This window comes from Poeciliopsis prolifica, unplaced genomic scaffold (genome assembly GCF_027474105.1).
Source record: "Poeciliopsis prolifica strain line A6 unplaced genomic scaffold, Auburn_PproV2 SCAFFOLD008, whole genome shotgun sequence".
NCBI lineage: Eukaryota > Metazoa > Chordata > Actinopteri > Cyprinodontiformes > Poeciliidae > Poeciliopsis > Poeciliopsis prolifica.
The window spans coordinates 13,203,274-13,223,380 of NW_026562383.1; the positions used below are offsets into that span (position 1 = coordinate 13,203,274).

At 37.7% G+C, this 20,107-nt stretch overlaps 1 protein-coding gene across 1 annotated transcript in view; it reads right to left on the reverse strand.

The window, feature by feature from the left end:
* Window positions 1-9,788, reverse strand: part of cdh2 (cadherin 2, type 1, N-cadherin (neuronal)) — a 70,751-nt gene extending 60,963 nt beyond the window's left edge. The window contains exons 1-2 of the mRNA XM_055032964.1: window positions 9,485-9,788; window positions 7,088-7,196 (exon numbers count right to left, since the gene is read on the reverse strand). Coding sequence (XP_054888939.1) covers window positions 7,088-7,196; window positions 9,485-9,544 — 169 coding nt within the window. The 5' untranslated portion in view covers window positions 9,545-9,788. The remainder of the gene's footprint in view (window positions 1-7,087; window positions 7,197-9,484) is intronic.
* Between the last annotated feature and the right edge of the window lie 10,319 nt (window positions 9,789-20,107).

Genomic DNA, 20,107 nt, shown 5'->3' on the forward strand with positions numbered 1-20,107 from the left:
AAATACTATTTATCACGGTCTACCAATGACAGGTAAATACTTTATCAATTTCCTCATGCCTTAGCTAATAACTTTGAATAAATAAAGTTTATTTAGTTGGTACTTGTTTTGCTCATGTTAAGCCATGGGTGTGAACAGAGCTGTATCCTCAAGTATTCAGTTTGTTGCATTTCTTTTGTGAATGCAACGGAGAACTTCACTGTTGCTCCCTTTATATGCAATTCTTAAATTTTTTATTATTTTTTCCTTTACTGTTGTTATTTTTCCAATAAAATACATTGGATTACATTACCTGTGGAGGCTCCTTTACAAATAAACTTCCTTTGCCAAGGGCCATCAAAATCCACGAGTTCTTCAAAGCCAGCCATGCATCAGAAAAATTACCCACACAAGTAAAATTTAATATTGCATGCATGACTGAAGTCATGAAGCAACCAAGGTCACTACAGGAAACAAATTCAGTTGAGGGAAAAAAGGGGAAAATGTTACAGTATTGTCCTTGAATTACCCAATTACTCCACATCAATCTTTGTATAGCGCCAAGGGGGAGCATTCCCCCCACCCCCATCTGCAAGCCCACATGAAAAAGGAGAGAGAGTAAAGGGACAACAAGGAAATAAGTAGAGGAGGTGATAGAGGAGTGAATCAAAGACAGGGTGGATTGAGGATGGCTAAAGATTAGTGACATCAGAGGATACTGTCCAGAGAAAGAAAAAAGGAAAAATGCTGTAGCACTGAAATTGAAGCCTGTCCTGGAACACAATAGTTGGTGTGGCCCACAGGAGGCAGACGTCGCTTCCCAGGCAGGGTATTGGCCTTTGTGAACATGGCTACAGTATCTGGGTCAATTAACATGTCCCTGCATCAAATTTCTCTTTTATAGTCAGCAGAATAATGCCGTTCAAATTTATGCAGACTTTTGAACACAGAATAGCGTTTAGAAAATCACCACTGTGTTTGTCACTTGCATACAGAAAAAGGTTAAACACACAAGGCCAGTACTGTCTCCATTGGCATAGAAACCCTCATTAATATGTTCATTGGAGTATTAGCTTGTCTGACAGAGAACACAAAGACACTGTTGTCTGCCTGCTAACTGTCATTCACAGCTATGGAACAGGTACTGCTGTTCAATCTACAACTGTCAGGTTAAAAAATAAATAAATCCTTGCTCGTGTATTTAGATGTTCAATGGACTGCCATATGAACAAAACATGCAAATGAAAGGAAAAAATAAATAAATCAGTGGGGGAAATGGGAGTGGCTGACTTTTTAAAGTGGCTGCCAATTTAACACTTGAAGATACAGCTCTGTTCACACCGATGGCTTAACATAATGAGCAAAACAAGTACCACTGAGAGAGAAAACCATGAGCAAAAATCGAAGTGTTAATGCCCCAAACAGTAAAAGACGTAGGCAAATCTTACTTAGTAAGGACAAAAATCTGTGAGAGAGAAGAGGAACTATTTACTTTTACAAGCTAAAAAAAGGCTGCCCATACAAAACTAGACAATCTGCAATAAAAAAAAGTACATTTACTCCCTAGTGCTGATTTATCGTCTTTTAGGTTCAAGTTGTGCATTTTCTTTCCAACATCGATTCTAGCATTCACTTGTATGAAAGACCATTCCTAGACTCATGAAGGCACATACAGAAAGTTAGGTCAACAGTTATTTATAAATGACCCCATTATATAGTGGGGTCATTATGCACTCTGTGTCCCTCAAATTGAAAAGAAAAAAAAATTAAATCAGTCACCAAGTATTATATTGGAAGCTTATATTATATATTGGAACCAGTTGGTTTTGAAGCGTTTCCAGACAAGTATCATAATATAGGTGGGACAAGGATGCAGATAATCTATAGCCTAAATTTCTTTGAACAATATAATATCTGTTATTTGATAGAGATTTTGGGTAGAAACTGTAAATCTGACTATGCATTTTACTGACAAATTTTCTTTTAGTGTTACAATGGAACAAAGAACATGACTGATCAACTGCTGTGCTCCGCTGCACCTTCAACAAGTCAGAAAAGGAGCTTTCTAATGTTTATGAGATCAAGAACTGTGTCCTTCTGTTTTTCAAAACAAAATTTTATAAAAGACCAATGCTGCCAACATTAAAAGAAAACTTTTATGTCTTTCACTTCGTCAGCTGAAGTCACATCCTCTTAGCAACTGTCAAGAATATACTAAAGTGATATTATTTTGACCAGGCACATTATGTAATTTCAATTGGTGAGACTTCTAAACACAATAAAATAAATTAACAAAAACTTTTTTTTTCTTAGTTAAACCTAGAGTTAACAGAGGTACACAGCTGAAGAAAATCTGTTACCAAAATATTTGTCTGCAGCATCAAGAGCTTTCTGAACAGAGCAAGCTAATTATATTTCAAGGACAAATGCACAATACACAAGAGAGGGACACCTCAACTAAAGTGCAATGTCAGTGACATATGGTCAGGTGCCAATGCCAAAGGCCACAGCCTGGAGGTAATAAGAGTGATATGAGCAGAAGTGATGACAAGCTGCAATGCTAATATCTGCCCACCACAAAATACTTCATTACTGACACTTGGGCATTCTACCAACACTTTCCTGCCTCCAAATATGAAGTGATAATTGCTAGACCAAGGAACAGGCTGCCAAATGTCAGATAATTACAGTACACAGGTTAAGCTCCTGAATGGGTTTACAAAGGATACACGCTCTAGCCAAAGATCAATGCATTTATTATGCAAACATGTTTGCACTATGGGAAAATAATGATAACAGCCCAAAAAAAAAAAAAAAAAACAGAAAATTTTAACCTGCATAGGCAACACATATAAGGTTACTTCAGAGTTTGTACAGTGCCAAGATTCATTTTGTCATCACAATATGTGCTACTTATTCAGGCCAGTGTGTTCCAAAGAAGAGCTAAAAGGCAGAGTGACGCGAGATAAAAATCAAATTTATGTAATCTGGTTACAGTAAACTATAAAACAAATTCTACCCCACCATGCAGTGATGCATTAGCTGGGAATTGGTCCACAGCCTTCATTACAACATATTGATCTGAGCAAACAAAGACCCTGGATTCATTGATCCTCTTTCAAAAAAAAAAAAAGGGGGAAAAAAAAGAAGGATGAGGGTGCTGGGCTGCTCGTGGAAAGAAACTTTTGCTCAAAGAGCTGCCTAAAAAAATAATAAGAGCTTTATTATGAAGTACAATAAAACAAAGAAAATAAGAATGACCACAGGGGTTGCTCAAAATGTCCCATGGTGACAAAGGAAATATGTGAGACATGGACCAGCTGCATGAGTCTCACGGTGACTCACATCCTCCGTAAATCTTTTTCATGTGTAGCACCAGTGATTCAATGATATCCTCTAAAAAGGAATTTGAACCAGACAAAGGTCAGTTTGAATTTAAATTATTTAACCCTGGTGCATCAGTGCAATTGCAAAACAAGGTATTGAAAGGAAAACATGTTTTGTCCTCAAATCTGCTGCAAAATAAATAAATAAAATCTTAAGGTCCAAATTAGAATAAACTTGACATATCGCATCTAAAACCTTCTCTACTCTCCTTTTATTTCTGGCCTCCCTTTCTTCCTGTAGATGATATATGGCCTAGCCTGTAGGTCACAATAACTTCAGGTGACATAAGGTCATGCTTATGTGGCCTGTCTGTTCATGTGTCAGAATCTCCATTAATGGCCTCTCATTCATCCATACTTCACCAGAACTTGTCGCAGTTTACAAGATTGGGTCAAACCAGGTCATGTCTCACCAAATAGTGGGGCCTCTTACAAAAAAATAAATAAAACATGTGAGGTGGGACCCAGTTTTGGTCAGGATCACTAAAATCTTGACATAATAGATAAAAAAAGAACTGGTAAAAGTGAAAAATATTAATTCACTTAACCATATTTATGAATATGCTGAGCAGAAAAGCAGAGAAATTTAGATTATTGAAAATGTTTACACAACAAAATATATTCTAAATCAGGACAAATTGCTGGATATATTTATCTGTATTCATCTCCAGTTGATGTGCACACTGTTGACTTTGACAGTTATTGCTTGAATCATATTATTGAACTCATCAACTGTACATTCCCCCCAGCAGCACCCCAAATAACATTATTTTTTTTAATTTTAGGAGCAACATAACTGGACTGTCTTGCCACTCTTGCTTATAAAACACTTGAATCAAGGTCAAAGCTATCTACAAGCATACTTCTGTCATGGTTAGAGCTTGTGTAATTATCAGCGATATAAGTAAAAGCAAGGTTATGAGGGATGGAGGGAGGGAAAAATGAAATCAGAATAGAAGATTGGGGGAAGAGATGGAAGAACAGCGGAATAAGAGGGTGCATTAGGCTCAATTAAGCTTTTGGGCTTTTCATTAACCTAGATTTAGGGAGGGGGAAACCCCCGCTGAATAATGTGCCGACTCTGACTTGCTCTGCTTTGCAGCTTCATCAAGACCAAAAAAAAAAAAAAGAGAGAGGCACATTGTGTGTCAGCTCTCTAAAGCCATCAAGAATTTCATTAGACAACCAGGGGCAAACCACCCGCAGCTACAGCATTCCTTAAATTAAATGAAATCTAGTAAAACAAGTTACTTTCATCAAATGGCTAAACTCGATATAAGAAAATGTGCTGATGTGTGAACAGTTTAGCTTATTTTAATGCAACTTCAAAATACTGACATTTGGTTAGATCTTGTCATTCATTGGAAGAGTGGTCAAATAAAAACTAGAAAAATATTTTTTCTTTAATAAAAGAAAAACAAAGGCAATTCTTCTTCCTATAGATGGGCAAAATAAACTTACAATTTTAATTTACTATTCAGTGGTAGAAATTGTTTTTAAGGCAGAATAGCTGCCTTAAAGTTTTCCTTGGTCTAAAAACTTTAAAAGTACTAAATAACAGGAAGGCCACCATGTGCCCAGCCAAAAGTAAAAATTTAGTTTCCAACTTCCAGAATTTGATTACCTTCACTAACTGGCTGCCCACAATTACCATTATCTAATCTACAGGATGTCTTCAATTTAGCACATACAATGTCTTCTGTTTACATGCTAACTGCAACAATTTCCAGGCCTTGCAGGCCACAGGATGTGTATTCCCTTAATCAGCTGGGAAAAGAATGGCTACAATTAGATGTAGGGAAGATTTCTAACATTTTACCACATCTACAATATTCCTCGGATGTAATGCAATATGATAATATGAGCCAGGACTCATGTTTCTGACATCTTACACAACCTTGTGATAGTATTACACAGATGTACAGGTGGATCCTATTTCAAAAGAAGCCAACTGAACCAGCAGGCAATTGATGGCTTCTCATCAATAACTCAAGAAGACATGTATGCATGCTGAAATTAGCTGGGAGTGTTATTTATAGCATGATAAAAGCTCAATGTTTTACTCAGATATATTTAGACTTGAAGACGTCTTTTATTTTGTAGCTGACTCATCATTTACTATTTAAGAAATGGCAAAGCTAATGAAAAACTGACCAAATACTGTTGTGTGTTGCTAAAAAAAGCTGCGTTTTAAAAAAAATTAATTAATTTTAGAAAAGCCTCCAGCAACTCGTCAAAAACGATACCAGAAAACAGCATGGTGGAAACAAAGTGGGGAAACTTTAAGAATACTCTGCACACTGTAGGGGCTTTTGTCTTTCAAAACATGCTACAGGAGATCCTCATTAGGGAATGGAGTTTCATTAACATCAACCCACGCTGCTTTGCCCTGCTGCATTACAATGATACAGGAGTGCCCCTCACTGTCAAGGAAATCTCCACACAGCAACAACTCGCTGTGGGGGGAAGGGCAGAGAGAGAAAACAAGTGAAGGGGTGGCAAACAAAAGAGAACCTGATTACCTCTGGTCACGGCTCATCCACGAGCCAACACAGGAAAATCCATCACCTGAAGGATCAAACACAAACTTATGCACTAAGTAGAGCTCAGTGAAAGCAGTGTCCACCCATTCAAACCACAATCTATCCTCTCTCTCTTTTATTCTCTATTCTGTGTTACATCCACCCCCCACCTCTCTGACTCACAATGACGGCAGCTTGTAAGTTTTAGGCTCACACTGTGAAATCCAACACAAGCGGGAATGCTTTCTGGTCCAAATGACCTCAAGGCCCTAAACACTCTAATAGCATACGGGTGATATATTCTAGTTTTTATTACCATCCAGAGACCTGCATGCCATTTTACGCAGCTGCATCCCTATATGGCAAATATTAGACCAAGAAGAAGAAGGTCATATCTGCTTTGTTGCATTTCATTCAGCCAAATGCTTATAAGAGAAGAAAAGAAAAAAAAGATAATTTTGCTGTTTAGCTAACAGTTTTATTGCAACATACATTCTGAGCACAATTTTACTGTTAGTTTTAGCAGTATAACATGGAATTGGGCATGATTCAAACAGATTCTTAAGGCAAAATAGTGTCAACATTTGGAAAAAAGTACAAAGAGTGATGCTTGATATTTAAAATCTGCAAAAAACTACCCTTAATTAGAACAGGAAAATTGCTTAGCAATTGCATAACTTGATAAAAGTAAACCAATCTGCCAGCACAAACTATGGAAAACTTAAAGAGTATTTGCTTCATTAAAATAACAGAAATTTTCATTCTTTGGAAAAAGATACATCTCCCCAAAGCAATCAGGAAAGTTTGCCCCTTTTAATCAAAGCCAGAGGTTAATACCAAAATGCTCACAATGGTGCAAAAAAAAAAAAAAAAAAGGGAGCAACCATAAAGTTTAGCTTAACAGTCTGCATATGTTTCACCCTGCTGTGAAGCAAAGGGAAGCAAGCAAAACGGGCCGGCATGTTGTGAAGTTGAGCCCCAATCGAGCTGCTTTACAAGGCAAACAACATGACTTGCAGTACCACACAACTACACTGAGGCTAATTGTTTAAATATGTCAGTCTTGTTCAGATCCTCCCCCTGAAATGTAACACATAGAGGCAGGCACCGTTGACGGGTATGCCAAGACAAATACACGCTCAAGCACAGGCGTAATGGGCATCCAGCATGAAACAAAACTAGGAATATTTCACCACTCACCGTTGAAAAGAGGCCATCCTTTCTCTGTGATATCTGGCACCACAACCGTGTACAGATCTTCAGAGAAGCCCGGACTGCATGGTGGGGCACCCTTGGCCTCTGCTGCAATCTGCAATGTGGGAAAAAACAGAGGGGTAAAGTGGGTGCAAAAATGAGTCATAAATCAACCTTTACGAACAACAACAAAAAATGCACTCTGTCTGAAAAAAAAAAAAAAAAAAAAACCTCCTGGTCACATTCTGAACTTCTCATGCTTGTACAAAAGCATCTGTTGTTTTTATAGCGGGGGCCGCAATTAGGATAATGAGGCCAAAAGGGTTAAGCATTAGCCAAAGAGCATGGCTAGGAAAGAACAAGCCCCATTTGTCCCATAGTACAGGGGCCCCGGAACGGGGTAGTGGTCCGTCAGCCCCTGTGATCAGCACACTAAGTCTGGACAACCACTCTTTGCTTTGAAGTACAGGAACGGAGGAATAAAAGAAAACAGCAGCAATACACAGAGTGGGGGAATAAACATCTATGTGCGAATGTCTGAGCAAGCACAAGAAAATCACATTATTTTTCATTTCAAAGAAACTACCACATAATGACTGATCAATATACTCCTTTGTGTTTTTCTCTCTTTTTTTTTTACTTTGTTTTCACATCGTTTTTACAAAATATTTAGAACTGCAGCTGGAAATTAAAGCACAGAAATAGTCAGAGTACATATTTTGTGAAGCAAAAATTCAGCACAAGCCAACAGAGCATGACCGAGGAACATGCTTTGATGTTTACGTAACTTCAACATTAGAGAATGAATGATCAGGGGGTTTTTTACCACTGTTACCCTTTTACAATCTTATTTTTGAATCAAACTGTGGATCCTTATATTTTTCCCCAGCAAATAGAACACATAAAAAATGGTAAAAGTGTTTGCAGGTTCTTAATTAGCATTAGCAGTATCAAATCCAACAGAAAATGATGGATGCATTCATGCATAAAAGCAAATATCACAAACCTTATCTGACTGTTGTAAGACTTAAAAACGTAATGAATGAAGTTGGTTGATATGTTGACTGACCAAAACACTGGGAGTTCTTAATTTTGATGCATGTGACATAAAGGGGCAGAGGAAAAGAAAGCCAAAGTGTTCAGAATTTGATTAGCCAGTAAATGACAATGAAAGGAAAATTGGGTCTACTCTCACCAATTTTAAAGCACATTTGCTGACTAACAATGAATACATTAGGAAACCAGCGTAGATGTTCTTCTAACACTCAAAGTAAAATTTCACCAAAACTGTAATGCAAGGATTTCAACAACAAAAAAATAAATCTATTCAGACAAATAAAACACACTGGAGAGAGCAATGTGCTTTATGTTGTTGCTTATTTGACTCATGAGCGTCATCAGGGGAAAATTAGCCAATACCGATGTGTGGCCTAAAGATCAGTGCAACAATAGTCAGCATTATTCCAGTTGCTTGACACACAGGTCTTGTCATTTTCCTCTCGTTTTGAAATGTACTTTCAAAAGAATGTGAAATAAAAAGAGCTTTGAATAAAAATTTAAAAAAGAGAGAAAAAAATGAAAAAACAGGGCATTCTACGGCTTACCATTCTTAATCAGAGGAATTTAAATGGGGAAAAAGCCTAAAGAAAGAGAGAGGGAGCAGAGCCTGGCTCCCTATCCAACAGCCATGGCAGCAGGTTGCATATTTCTGGATCTAAACGTTAATACAATAGTCAGACCTTTGAGAGAAGGCAATTTAGGTTACAAGGATGTCAGAAATTAACGGAGCTGTTCTCGTTTTATTCAAGGACCATCAATGCTTAACCCAATTGGAGTCGAAAAATCAGTCACTTTCACAAAGCGTACAAGTTGCCAGGTTGTACATCCGCTGAATTGTTCAGCTTTCCATTGTTAATGATGAGGACTTTCACACCAGAAGAAGAGCATGCTTACAATGTATCACACTAATCGACGTCAAATCTAAACCAAATATAATCGAACAACGTCTCGGTTATCGAGGGTCTGTGCCATCAACTTCCAAGACAAAATGCAACCAGAGAAACTCCGAAATTAGGCTGTAAATTTCAAGTCGTTTAGCTGAAATAATTAATTCAAACGTACTCCTCGTTTCGGCTTCTTGTGAGCAATCAATAAAGCCGGAGCCGCTGGCGAGTAATTGCCAACCAAGCTCGACTCCGGCGACTTTATTGTCAATTTCGGTACCCGACCCCGCGGTGCTTTCTAACTACACGCAATATAAAGTGGCTTCTGAGGAGCTACAAACCCGTCCCGGTTCGCCATAACTCAAGAAGCAGCAATGGAAAGGTTCTGAGGGGGGAAATAAAAGCGACTAAACTGTCCGGTGTATAACTCCGCTCGAAAACCACTCTGCAATTACATTACCTGCAGTCCTGCTAAGAGCAAGAGCAGAAGCAGCCCGCTACCCTCGTGTAACGAGAACATTTGTACGCCCGACACTCCTTTTATTTCCCCGCTTCGGAATCCGTGGAAATATTGGGGACTTGCGGGGGGAAAAGATGTGGATAAATAAAAAAAGAATATCCTTTTGGTTCAAGTGTGGCCTCGGAAACGCTCCCCGTGAAAGAAAGACAGCAGCAGGAGGAGAAACGGCGTCGGCAGCATGTAGGAGCCTCCTCTATCTGTCCGCCCGGTCCGTACTGAGGCAGAGCACTGCCTGGTACTGAAGCTGCTGCTGCTGCTGCTGCTGATCCCTCCCTCCCATCCAGTTCGACCGACACAAAAACAAAACGAGTCCCGGCCACTAGGCTTTTAAGACGTCCATCTCACTGTCTCTCCCTGCTGGTGACACAGACAATTTCTATGGAGAGGGGAATCGTATGGGACAGATTGAGAGGGGAGTCTTCTCAACAATTATTATTATTATTTTTGTTTCTTTTTGTTTTTATTTACTTACTTTTTCTGAGCTTTGGGCGTTCCTTGGTAAATAAGTCAAGATAAACGGGTAAATAAGAGCAAACCTGCTGCTAAGAATTGAGCGCCCCTATTCCATCAATTGAAACCAATTATGATACCATCTTTGAGGTAGAAATTAAATGTCTGGCTGCCTCGCACAGAACATCACATAATCAACATGCCGTCTTTATTTTAGTGTCAGTCTGAGGGCTGGGCTCTTTTTGCATATTTTATTCAGTTTCCCTAACATGCATTATTTTTTAATAAGAGTGCCAGGCTCGTGTAGAGATACAAAGAGAAGACCAAAACAAACAAAAAAAGCCCAAATCTCTTTACAACGCTGATATGTGATTCGTTTTTTTTTTTTTTTTTTTCTCTCCTGTATTTGGATATAGCCACATTTTAAACACATTTTGAAATCATTGCTTCCAATTGTGCTGCATTTTAGCCTATATTGTTTTTTCATTTAGATTCCATCCATCAGCTCCAGGCTCCACGGAGGAAAAAAATGTGTTTTGAATGTCACAAGCATCAGTAATTCAGGATTCAGTCAGTTGTCTGCCAGCCAGCATAAAGAGCAGCCCAGACCCTATTGATCATCAGGTATACGATTCTGGTCAAAACCCCCCTTTGGTAATTGCTGTTTACTGCATGTTTGACCTCAAGGATTATTAATTATCAATGGTTTGGAGCTTAATCTTTTGTGACCCAACCCTCCTTTTTTGTGTCTGTCCTACCATAGGCACAGTGTTCTGCCTATGTTTAAGAAACAAATCAATCACTGGAGTTTTAAAATTTGCTTTGTGTCGATTTGTGTTTACTTAAGTTCAGAATTTGTACGCAAATCCTCCTTTGTCATGTTTAGCTAAAATATTTAATTAATAGTTCCCTAATATTGTCTTTTTAATGTGATACAGCTTAATAAAAGTTAAATTACCAGGCCTCTACTTCTGACACCTACACATTATGAGACGACTCTGGATAAATTGCATCTGTATCACAAAAATAATTCTATTAAGCAAATAAACAAACAAACACATAACCAAAAGTTCATGTTCCCCTCGCCTCCTGGGTAAATCCATTATTTTCAATTATTGGTATTTTGAGGTGCAAGCAAGTGTGATGAGGGGCAGAAATCAAACTTTCCGCCCCTGAAGCCCTCTTATAACTCCAAGCATACTGTAAGGCATTCCTCTTAAATTTGCAGTAACTATTCACACGTATACTCACTGAGCCAGCCCAATATTTAATGGGACCCCTAAGCAGAAATTCATTTGGGGGCCCACTTCCAGTTAATTCTGCCAGATACCACAGTGCTACTGACACCTTTTTTATTTTCTATGCAAGATCTTGTATTTATTAGCTTTTTTGTATTTTACACTTTGCACTTAACAGCCTAAGTAGAGTTATGGAAGGGGAACCAAGTTTAATTTTGAATTTACAAGCAACCATGGAAAACAGCTGTTATTCTGATCTCTTAACAGTGCAAGCTGCACTTATCTTTCAAAGTGTTTCAGGTTATCACTCTGGTAACATAACTTACAGACTGTGAAGGTTTTTCTTTGGTATATCTACTGCAAAGTGAAAGTTTTTTTTTTTTTTTTTTTGAAAATGTAAACATGTGTTGAGCTTAAACTCAATCTCTGACTTACCACAACATTGTTGGGTAATCAGATGAGCTACAGAGCTGAATGTGAGCAATTAGGACAAGGTATACATTCTTGCCATGGTTTTATGCTTTTGCAAAATAATTACTAACTTTTTAAGCAGTAAATTAAAGTGAGATTCATGCTGAACAGTTACTTAAATGAAAACAAACAGAAGATGGTGTCCAGAAAGCATGAAGAACATAGATTCTTATTTGCTAGTATTCTGTTACATTTTAAATGTATATCAAATATAAATCCAGAATTTCAACAAAAAAGTATAAAATTGTTGATTTTTACTGAATCAAATTAAGTTGTCTTCAAATTTAAGATTTTTGTGCATGATTTACATATTTGTTTTGTGTTCTTTATGGGATTAATTGTTTAGATTGACATTGATCTAATTTATAATGATTAAACTGCTGTGTCTACATGTGGTCTAAAATCAAGTGACTTCAATAGGCCTGGGATTGACTGGGATTCAATAGGCCTGGGTCTAAACTGGGTCTGCATGTAGTGTTGAAATTAGGTCTACCCAAGATAGAGCGCCGAAATACAAAGTTTGGTTAAGGCTCAGGCTGCCAATGCATATAATACATACTAATTTTTCTTTCAAGTAGAAACTTTTCCCTCATTTCATATGTGTAACTAAACTTTATATAGAAATGAATGCAAATAAAAAAGAAAGAAAAAACAATTTACTTAAATCGAGACAGAATTCTCAGACTGATGTTTCCATTGCATATTGAAACGTGACAAAATCCAGTTTTGTTTATTTTTTTTTTTTTCCCTGCAGCTTATGGCAGTCATATTCAGTGTACACTTCTTTTGTTTGCTGACACAGATTTGGGCAAGAGATCAAGATGACTGACCTGATGATAATTGATATCGTATTTTGTACAAATTGTTAAATTAATCTAATCTAATCTAATTGAGAGTGGGATCAAAATGCTCCATCTCTTTGATTAATGTGGAGGCGGTTATCTTTCATCAGTACTTGTCTAGGCAGGGTGGGGTGGAGGCGTTTGTGGGAATCCAATTTGGACTGGGTGCATTCAGTCAAACAATATCACGCTGCATGATTCATACTACCAATCAGAGACCCCTGTAGAACCTTGCATGCAGCATGTACCTTAATTTGGCATTGTGCAATCAAAGGGCGGGTGTTTACCATCAAGGTCGCTATGCGGACCGAGGATAATATATTCTCTGGGCTGTCTGTGCACAGACAGATAATGTTGTTCTGCAGGCATATGTGAGGCCACTGCATGATGCATGCCGGTCGGCATGCTGACACTGCACTTGACTCTCATAAGCACAGGTGTCCGAAAGCTTGTGGCCTGCATGGGAGCCCTCGATTGCAAACCTTTTAGTCTGCACAATTGGATGTGGTGTGAAGCGCTGCGGCACGGTGGCCTTGATGGCACTGGAAGAAAAATGGACGAGGTCAGCAGCACTTTCACATCTGCTGACTTCGTGTTGATACAGGAATATGACACAGAACACCCTTGGCTCCCACACACTTCTCCAAAGTAGTGCTCAGTCATTTCTTTTCAAAGCTAGACAATATGCAGTGAAATTTCTGCATGTGCCTTCTTTTTTTGAGTCTATTGAGACCTAGATGCAGTATTTTGAAATCTCTCTCAATAAAAGGAAGACTATGTTTTTTGTTTTATGTAACTACACAAATGTTGACCCTCTTCGAAAGCTGGCTAATTACCTTGTCACAGACAATCCTATCCAAGTCAAAGGTCGCTTTGGAACAAATTAGTGCGTGGAAAGGAGCAACCCAGTCTTCAAAGCCTTTATCAATTTCAATCAAGCTTCATTGTTATGCATTCAATAAAAGATCTCAGAGGACCACTGTGTTGCTCTGATTATTCTCCTCTCAAGCCAAATCGGCTCATTCTGCCTTCTGCGCCACCTAAACAATGAGGCCAAACAGAGTTGCAAAGCGTATGTGCGAGCAGGTACGGGTAAATCCATGATTTGTTTCCTTATTATTACCTCTCATCTTTCAAAATAATTTAAAAGGTTACCTCATGCCATCTTACACACACTGAATACAGCAGTTCATTCATTTAGGGGGGTGTTGGAATTGCATTCTTGCTGGAAATTTCTGGGAATTTCTGATTGTATTGGTCTAAAAATGAAGTGCCAAACAATGTTGGGGGAATGCAAAAAGAAGAACAGTAAAAAAAATAAATAAATTAATAAAAAAACTGAAAAGAGAAAAACATTTCTGCTGAGTGTTTCTCTGTAATTTCTTGTGAAAAGACATGTCAGTAAAACAGCTTGGTGTCGCCCCTTTGTCGACAAATGAAGGCAAAATGCTGCTTTGCAAGCAGCTCTGGCAACTTCTACTGAGTCACGGGGCTTTAACATGTGTGTGTCTGCCCCAATTTGTAGACTGTAGCTTTTGCTGGGGGCCACATCTGCCTGCTGTGCACTGGTGTGGCTCACAGATCTAATAGTGATTGATTGCCTGATTAAAGGAAATTGTGTTGAACTCCCAAGCAACTCAAGAAGAGAAGAAAATATATTTAATTATTGCCCCAATAAAAGTGTGGTTATTGATTTGCAGAGATACGTGTGTAAAAACAGACAGTTGTCTCCACTATTGTATCCATTCTAATTACTTGTCGACAGCTCTTGTTGAAAATTTTATCTGAGAAGTGTTCTTTTTCGTGGTTATTTATTTTTCCTTTGGTAATTTTAACTGACCTAAAACCATACATGTTCAGTCTGAATCAATTTGTCAGAAAGTTAAAGAAAAAAAAAAAAAGAAATAAGGCTTTTCAGAAAAAAAAGTAGATGTTGAGTTAAGGTTTTAGATCTTACTAATATTTAAATAGTAAGTAATGGCCTGGACAATCAGAAGGCTGCATGAAGCCATGCCATTTTGCCCAACAGGAAGTATTTCCAATTTAGATTTCTTCTGGGAACCTTTCTCTGACTGGAAATACTTTGCATGTGAATTAGCAGATGGAAATGTACTAAGTCCCAAGATCTTCATTGCAATGATTAATGGTGACTCCTTGAATGGAAAATCTAGTTAATATGTTCCAGCTGTGATAAATCTGGTTAGAACATCAAGGGTTCTACCTTGCACTCTCCACCAAGTCATACATGGCTAAAACTGCTTCACACCACCAAAAATGAAACTGATCTAGATGAAAATAACTATTTTTGTGTTCAAATTGTATAACAAACTGAATAATTGTTGCTGTCAATAAAATCTAGACCACACATTATTTGTTTGGATTCAGATTTCAGAACAAATTTTAGCACTGTGAGGATGAAGAAATGGTCTTCATCCTCACAGTCCACATGCGTCCCATGACTGGAGAATGCTTTCTCCATCTGGCACAAGTTCTTCATGAGCAGACTAGGCTAAAAGGTTGGAAAGCACCACAGTCAGAGGCTTATAAAATCATACTTGGCCAGAGCTGCTCAGAGTGCCCAGAGGCTCTCTGCACTCTTGGATTGTGCACTCTAGCAGAGAGACGCGCTCAGCTGTGTCTTAACTTTGCCAGAAAGCTGCTAAAGTCCAGTTTCAGTGTCTGGTTAACTCTCTCTCGGGGGAGTTCACAGGTCGTCAGACAAGAAACTCAAAACTAACTGGCTATGCAAAGTTGCTGACGAAAGAAATACAAGAGATCACAACCCCTGTTACCTGTGGTAGATTTGAAATGCAGGATAATGTTAATTTTATACTTTCACAAAAACTCCCTTCATTTAAAGCTAACAACATACTTTCTGTAAAATTTTCTGTAAAACTATCCATACCATAGATACAGTTTGCCACCTATAGAATATGATTTGACAACATTTATAGTGTGTTTGATAACGGAGCGATTGCTGCTGCTTTCTGTACACAATGTGAAATGTGACTCAACACTGGACTGAAGATCAGACCCTAAACAGGTGTAACCGGACTGGACATTGAGCTACTTACAGAACTACTTACTGGATCACACTGTCCAACCAGAGGTAGATACTCTGCTGATTTTATTTATAAAGCTGAAGGTAGCAGCAGCAGCAGCACAAACACCAGCTTCCTCAGTCAACGCTTTCATCTTCCTCTATTTGGTACTCATCTTCATTACCTCTTGTGATTCCTATATTCCCATCAATTTCAACTTCAAATAGAAAAAGGCTTAATATAACTCATCGCTGTTTTGTTTGGACAAAGCATATGCGCAACTGGACCAAGCATATGTCATTTACCCAGAATGCAGTGCAGCGTAAACAACATGGAGACGTCCTTGTGACAATATTGTCAATACTGAGTGTATTATTTCTGTATTGTTTTTTTACATCTAAAATAAATATTTCTTTAAAAAAAAATCCCTTTAAAAGGATGGTGTTATTCTGTACAGATTAGTCTTTCAAGTGAATGCAAAATATTACAGACTGTGCAGCCTTGACGTAAAATTGTATTGTTTGATTATTCAGAATGACAATTTTGTCATCAGTTATGTATTTTGTGTAAGCATTGGCTTGTATCAAGCATAACAATATGCAAGTACATGCATATGCGCTTGCATATTGACACTCATTGCTATGCATATATGAGTGTGCATAGCAAAACATCACCTTAGTGACAACCTCATGGTGGGTGATTGTTATTTTCAGTGAAACATCACACTGTTCTTCCTGCGGAGAAAATATTTTACAACACAGATCACTCCAAACACCCCAGATTTTAGTGTGATGCATCACTACAGTACAGTATTTGAGGCTCTTTAAAATTTGAGTATCTCAATTGGAGTCATCAACATTTTTACTTTGTCATTAGCAATTTACAGGAAAAAAAGAGAACTATGATTTTTGATAGAACAGCTTGTTGGATTTTAGATATGAAAGATCAAACAGCTTCCTCTAGCTGAGAACTTGGAAGCATCTATCTATGGACTGATTTGACTAGAGGTCATTTTTAATAATATCAGGCATTTGTATGAAAGGTTTAATTTTGCAAGAAGTCAGCATAGTTTGTAATGGCAAGCGTGAGGAGATTTTTAGTTTTCAGTTGAGAAAATGTAGTTTTTACATTTACCACATTGTTTTAATGCCATTGACAAAGTACCCTGACTACAAGAATGTGTCAGTAATTGCTGTGGGCTTAGGAGAGTGACAAAAGGCTCACCAGGTCTCCAAGTATGCCAGACTGTTTAAAGAGGTACAGTCCGCTGATAAAGATGATTAAGCTCATGATGAAAAGCATGATAAGAAACCGATGACTGTTCAATGATCTAGGAGCAAATGACTCATGGAAGATTAGGATCCTTTATAATGTGTGTTTCTCATATGCAAGAAATCTAAAAAATGCTAATAGTAAGAATGCAGATTTCAGTTGTGACATAGGCTAAATGAGTCATTATAAATTTTACAGTTGATAGTATTATTGATTAGACATGCAATACAGCCTTTAAATGGGATGTAAAATTGACAAGTGTACATTCTGGAAATTAATAATACTTTTTCCCACACTCCTATCAGTACAGCATGACTTTCATATTACATCCCAGTGTGAAAGAGATTATTATCTGGTATGTTAAGCTACCTACACAAATCATTGTTTGTATATTTTATTTTATTAACTTAGAAAAAAATTACTATTGTTTTCACATGAGTCTGAAAAAAGATGAAAAATGAAAACTTATGACAATACAGACACCATACATTGCTGTTGCTCCTGTCTGCCAGCACTGCAGCCTCTGCTGTTGCTTTCATGTGCCATAAATTAAGACACAAATGAATGCAATAAAAAAAAAAAATATTTGAAAATAACATTCATTTCTCTTTAGTTTTGGTGGACTAAAGAACAAGTGTTGAAAGCAACAAGAAAATGGTGATGTATAAAATGTGGCATTTGTGGCCAAAGCAGCAGATGTTAGTGGCAGGTTGCTCAAAGCAGAGCTTCATTTGGCTCACTCAGGAGGTGATCATGAGACATATTGCCTTTATTCCTGCCCTCAATACAGACATGTGACCGTTCTCCTCACCGTCACAGCGAATGGACAAGGGAGAGTTTGATGCTGAGGCATTCACAGACGGTGGTATTTCATGAAAAATGTACTGCCAAAATGGTTTTCTCAGTCAGAGGAGAGGAATAATTGCTTAGTGTGACTCAATTTTTTTTTCTATGCTTCTTATTTTAAGCTCAATTGGGGTTTTATTAAACATACAGTAAAACATGTCTTTGGACACTCATATTCAATCAATCAACATGTGTATTCCAATGAGGCTCATTAGTCAGATTATAAGTACATTTTTAAATGGCAATCTTTAAGTACATATCCAAAACACTTTTCATTAACTCCACATTTCTCCTTTAAATTTGTTGTTGTCTTTATTTTTATGATGTTTTCTTCTAATCAAAAACATTGCTTTCCTAAGCTGATTAGAAAACCATCATAATTAAGAAAAATAAAAGTTTGAAAACAGCATTCTGAAATGTGTTTTTAATGTGTTTGACCTAGTGGAATTGAGTTTCTAGTGGAATTGAGTTTCTTGATTAAATGAAATTCTTGATTATAGACTTATTTATTGAATATGACTGCATATCTTAATAAGCAAAGATACATGGTGCACCCTCAAAAAGCTATTTAAGTAACATTTTAGAGCCTTATGATCAATTTATATCTAATTAAATTTAGCAGATGAGTCATGAGTAGCTTGGATAATTACATGACGCATGGATTCACAAAGGGAATGAACAACTAATAGGACAGATATATATTTTTTTCCATAAAAAATATATTTTTTGTGGGAGTACATTGAATGTTGCCACTTGTGAACCGAAAAAAAAAAAAAACAAAACAAAAAACATTGTTTGCTCACTGTTTGTGAGCAAACAGTCTATCAGGAGAACTTTTTATGCCCTATGTCATTGGTACACTTTTGCTTTTGTCTGGAGATGTTTTCTTTTGAGCAACAAAAAAGACTAAGTCCTGAAAATAACACTGTGACAGTGACATAAGCACACTTGAATAAAAACACAGACTACTTATATGGAGAAGATGGAGATTTGCATAATCACTGAATGGCTGACTAGAATGTAATAGACAATGTGGTTCAAACAATCGATGAGATTTCTCCTCACTGGATACATAACCGTAAATACTCACATCATGAACTTGCATTGAAGTTGAAGCTTTGTCAGAGTTATTTTTTGTTTTCAGTTTTTGGCTATCTCAACTTTTTTCTTTTATACTTTATTGTATATTTTCATTGTATTCATAGAAATAATTATAGCTATTGTGAGCTACCAAACTGCACACCACAGAAAACGAAAAGCAGCTAATGTTATCATTTATGCCCTTTAAGTATTTACATAAAAAAATATTAAAATAATATTATTTTATATAATGTGTATTATTTTTCAGCAACACAGTTCCTCTCCCACATTCCATTGTGTCTAATTGGGCTTCATTGATTTATTTCCCAATGATGCTAGCTTGGCCATGTCTCTGCTGATCCTGCAGAAAAATATCAGCCAGGCTGACTAACAGGCACTCTTCCGGCTATACTCACATACACACTCGCACACCCACGCACACACACACAAACACCCAGTACAAGCAATGAATGATTATGTCAGTGAGCTGGGAGTCAGTCAATCTGCTGCTGCTGTGGCCCTCACAGCAGAACTGTAGATTAGCACCACACTGAAACAACATACAGGCTGTGAAGGAGGTACAAGAGAGTGTTTGTACCCATTACGCAGGGGCTCAAGTGAGATCGTAAAAAGAAAAAAAAAAAAAAAAAAAGATGGGATCCGCTTCCAGTTGACACAGGTCCAGGGATGCAGGAGATCCTCTGAGCCTGAGTAGCCATGTGTCACCTTGGGCACTCTAGAGGAGGTGTCCGGACACAAACCTGCTGGGCCAGACGGAGTGTGAAAAAGGAGACGGGCTGAAGGTTTAGAGACAGAAACTCAGCATCCAGTTTTCTGCATCCTACATCTGGGTTTGAAAAAGTAAAGCAATAAATAAGAGTATTTTAAAAAAGTCCAAATTAAATACAATTTGCCTTCCCAATTCTGTATGCGGCAATGGACAGCTTAGGAAGAAAAGGATATAATACAGACAGAGCTTTGAAACCAACTACGTCCTCATTTCCTCCCTTGAAGTCCTGTCCTCCTTTTGCCATGCATTATAAACGGTTGATTATGACCATGACAGCTCCTCAGGTGTGCAGTATGCTAGATTTGTTATTCAGCTCACAGGCATTCCTATCCCCCTCTCTCTTACCACCTGCACAGACACACAAACACACACAAGCACCCAAGAACAACGTATTGCTCACAGCTGCTGTGTCAGCGGGATTCTGGAACCAGAGATAGGGGATATTACATGAATCAGTCGTATACAACTTGCATCCACAATGCTTTGATCCAAACTCACAATTTAAACTGAGCTTGTATTATTTACTTGTTTTC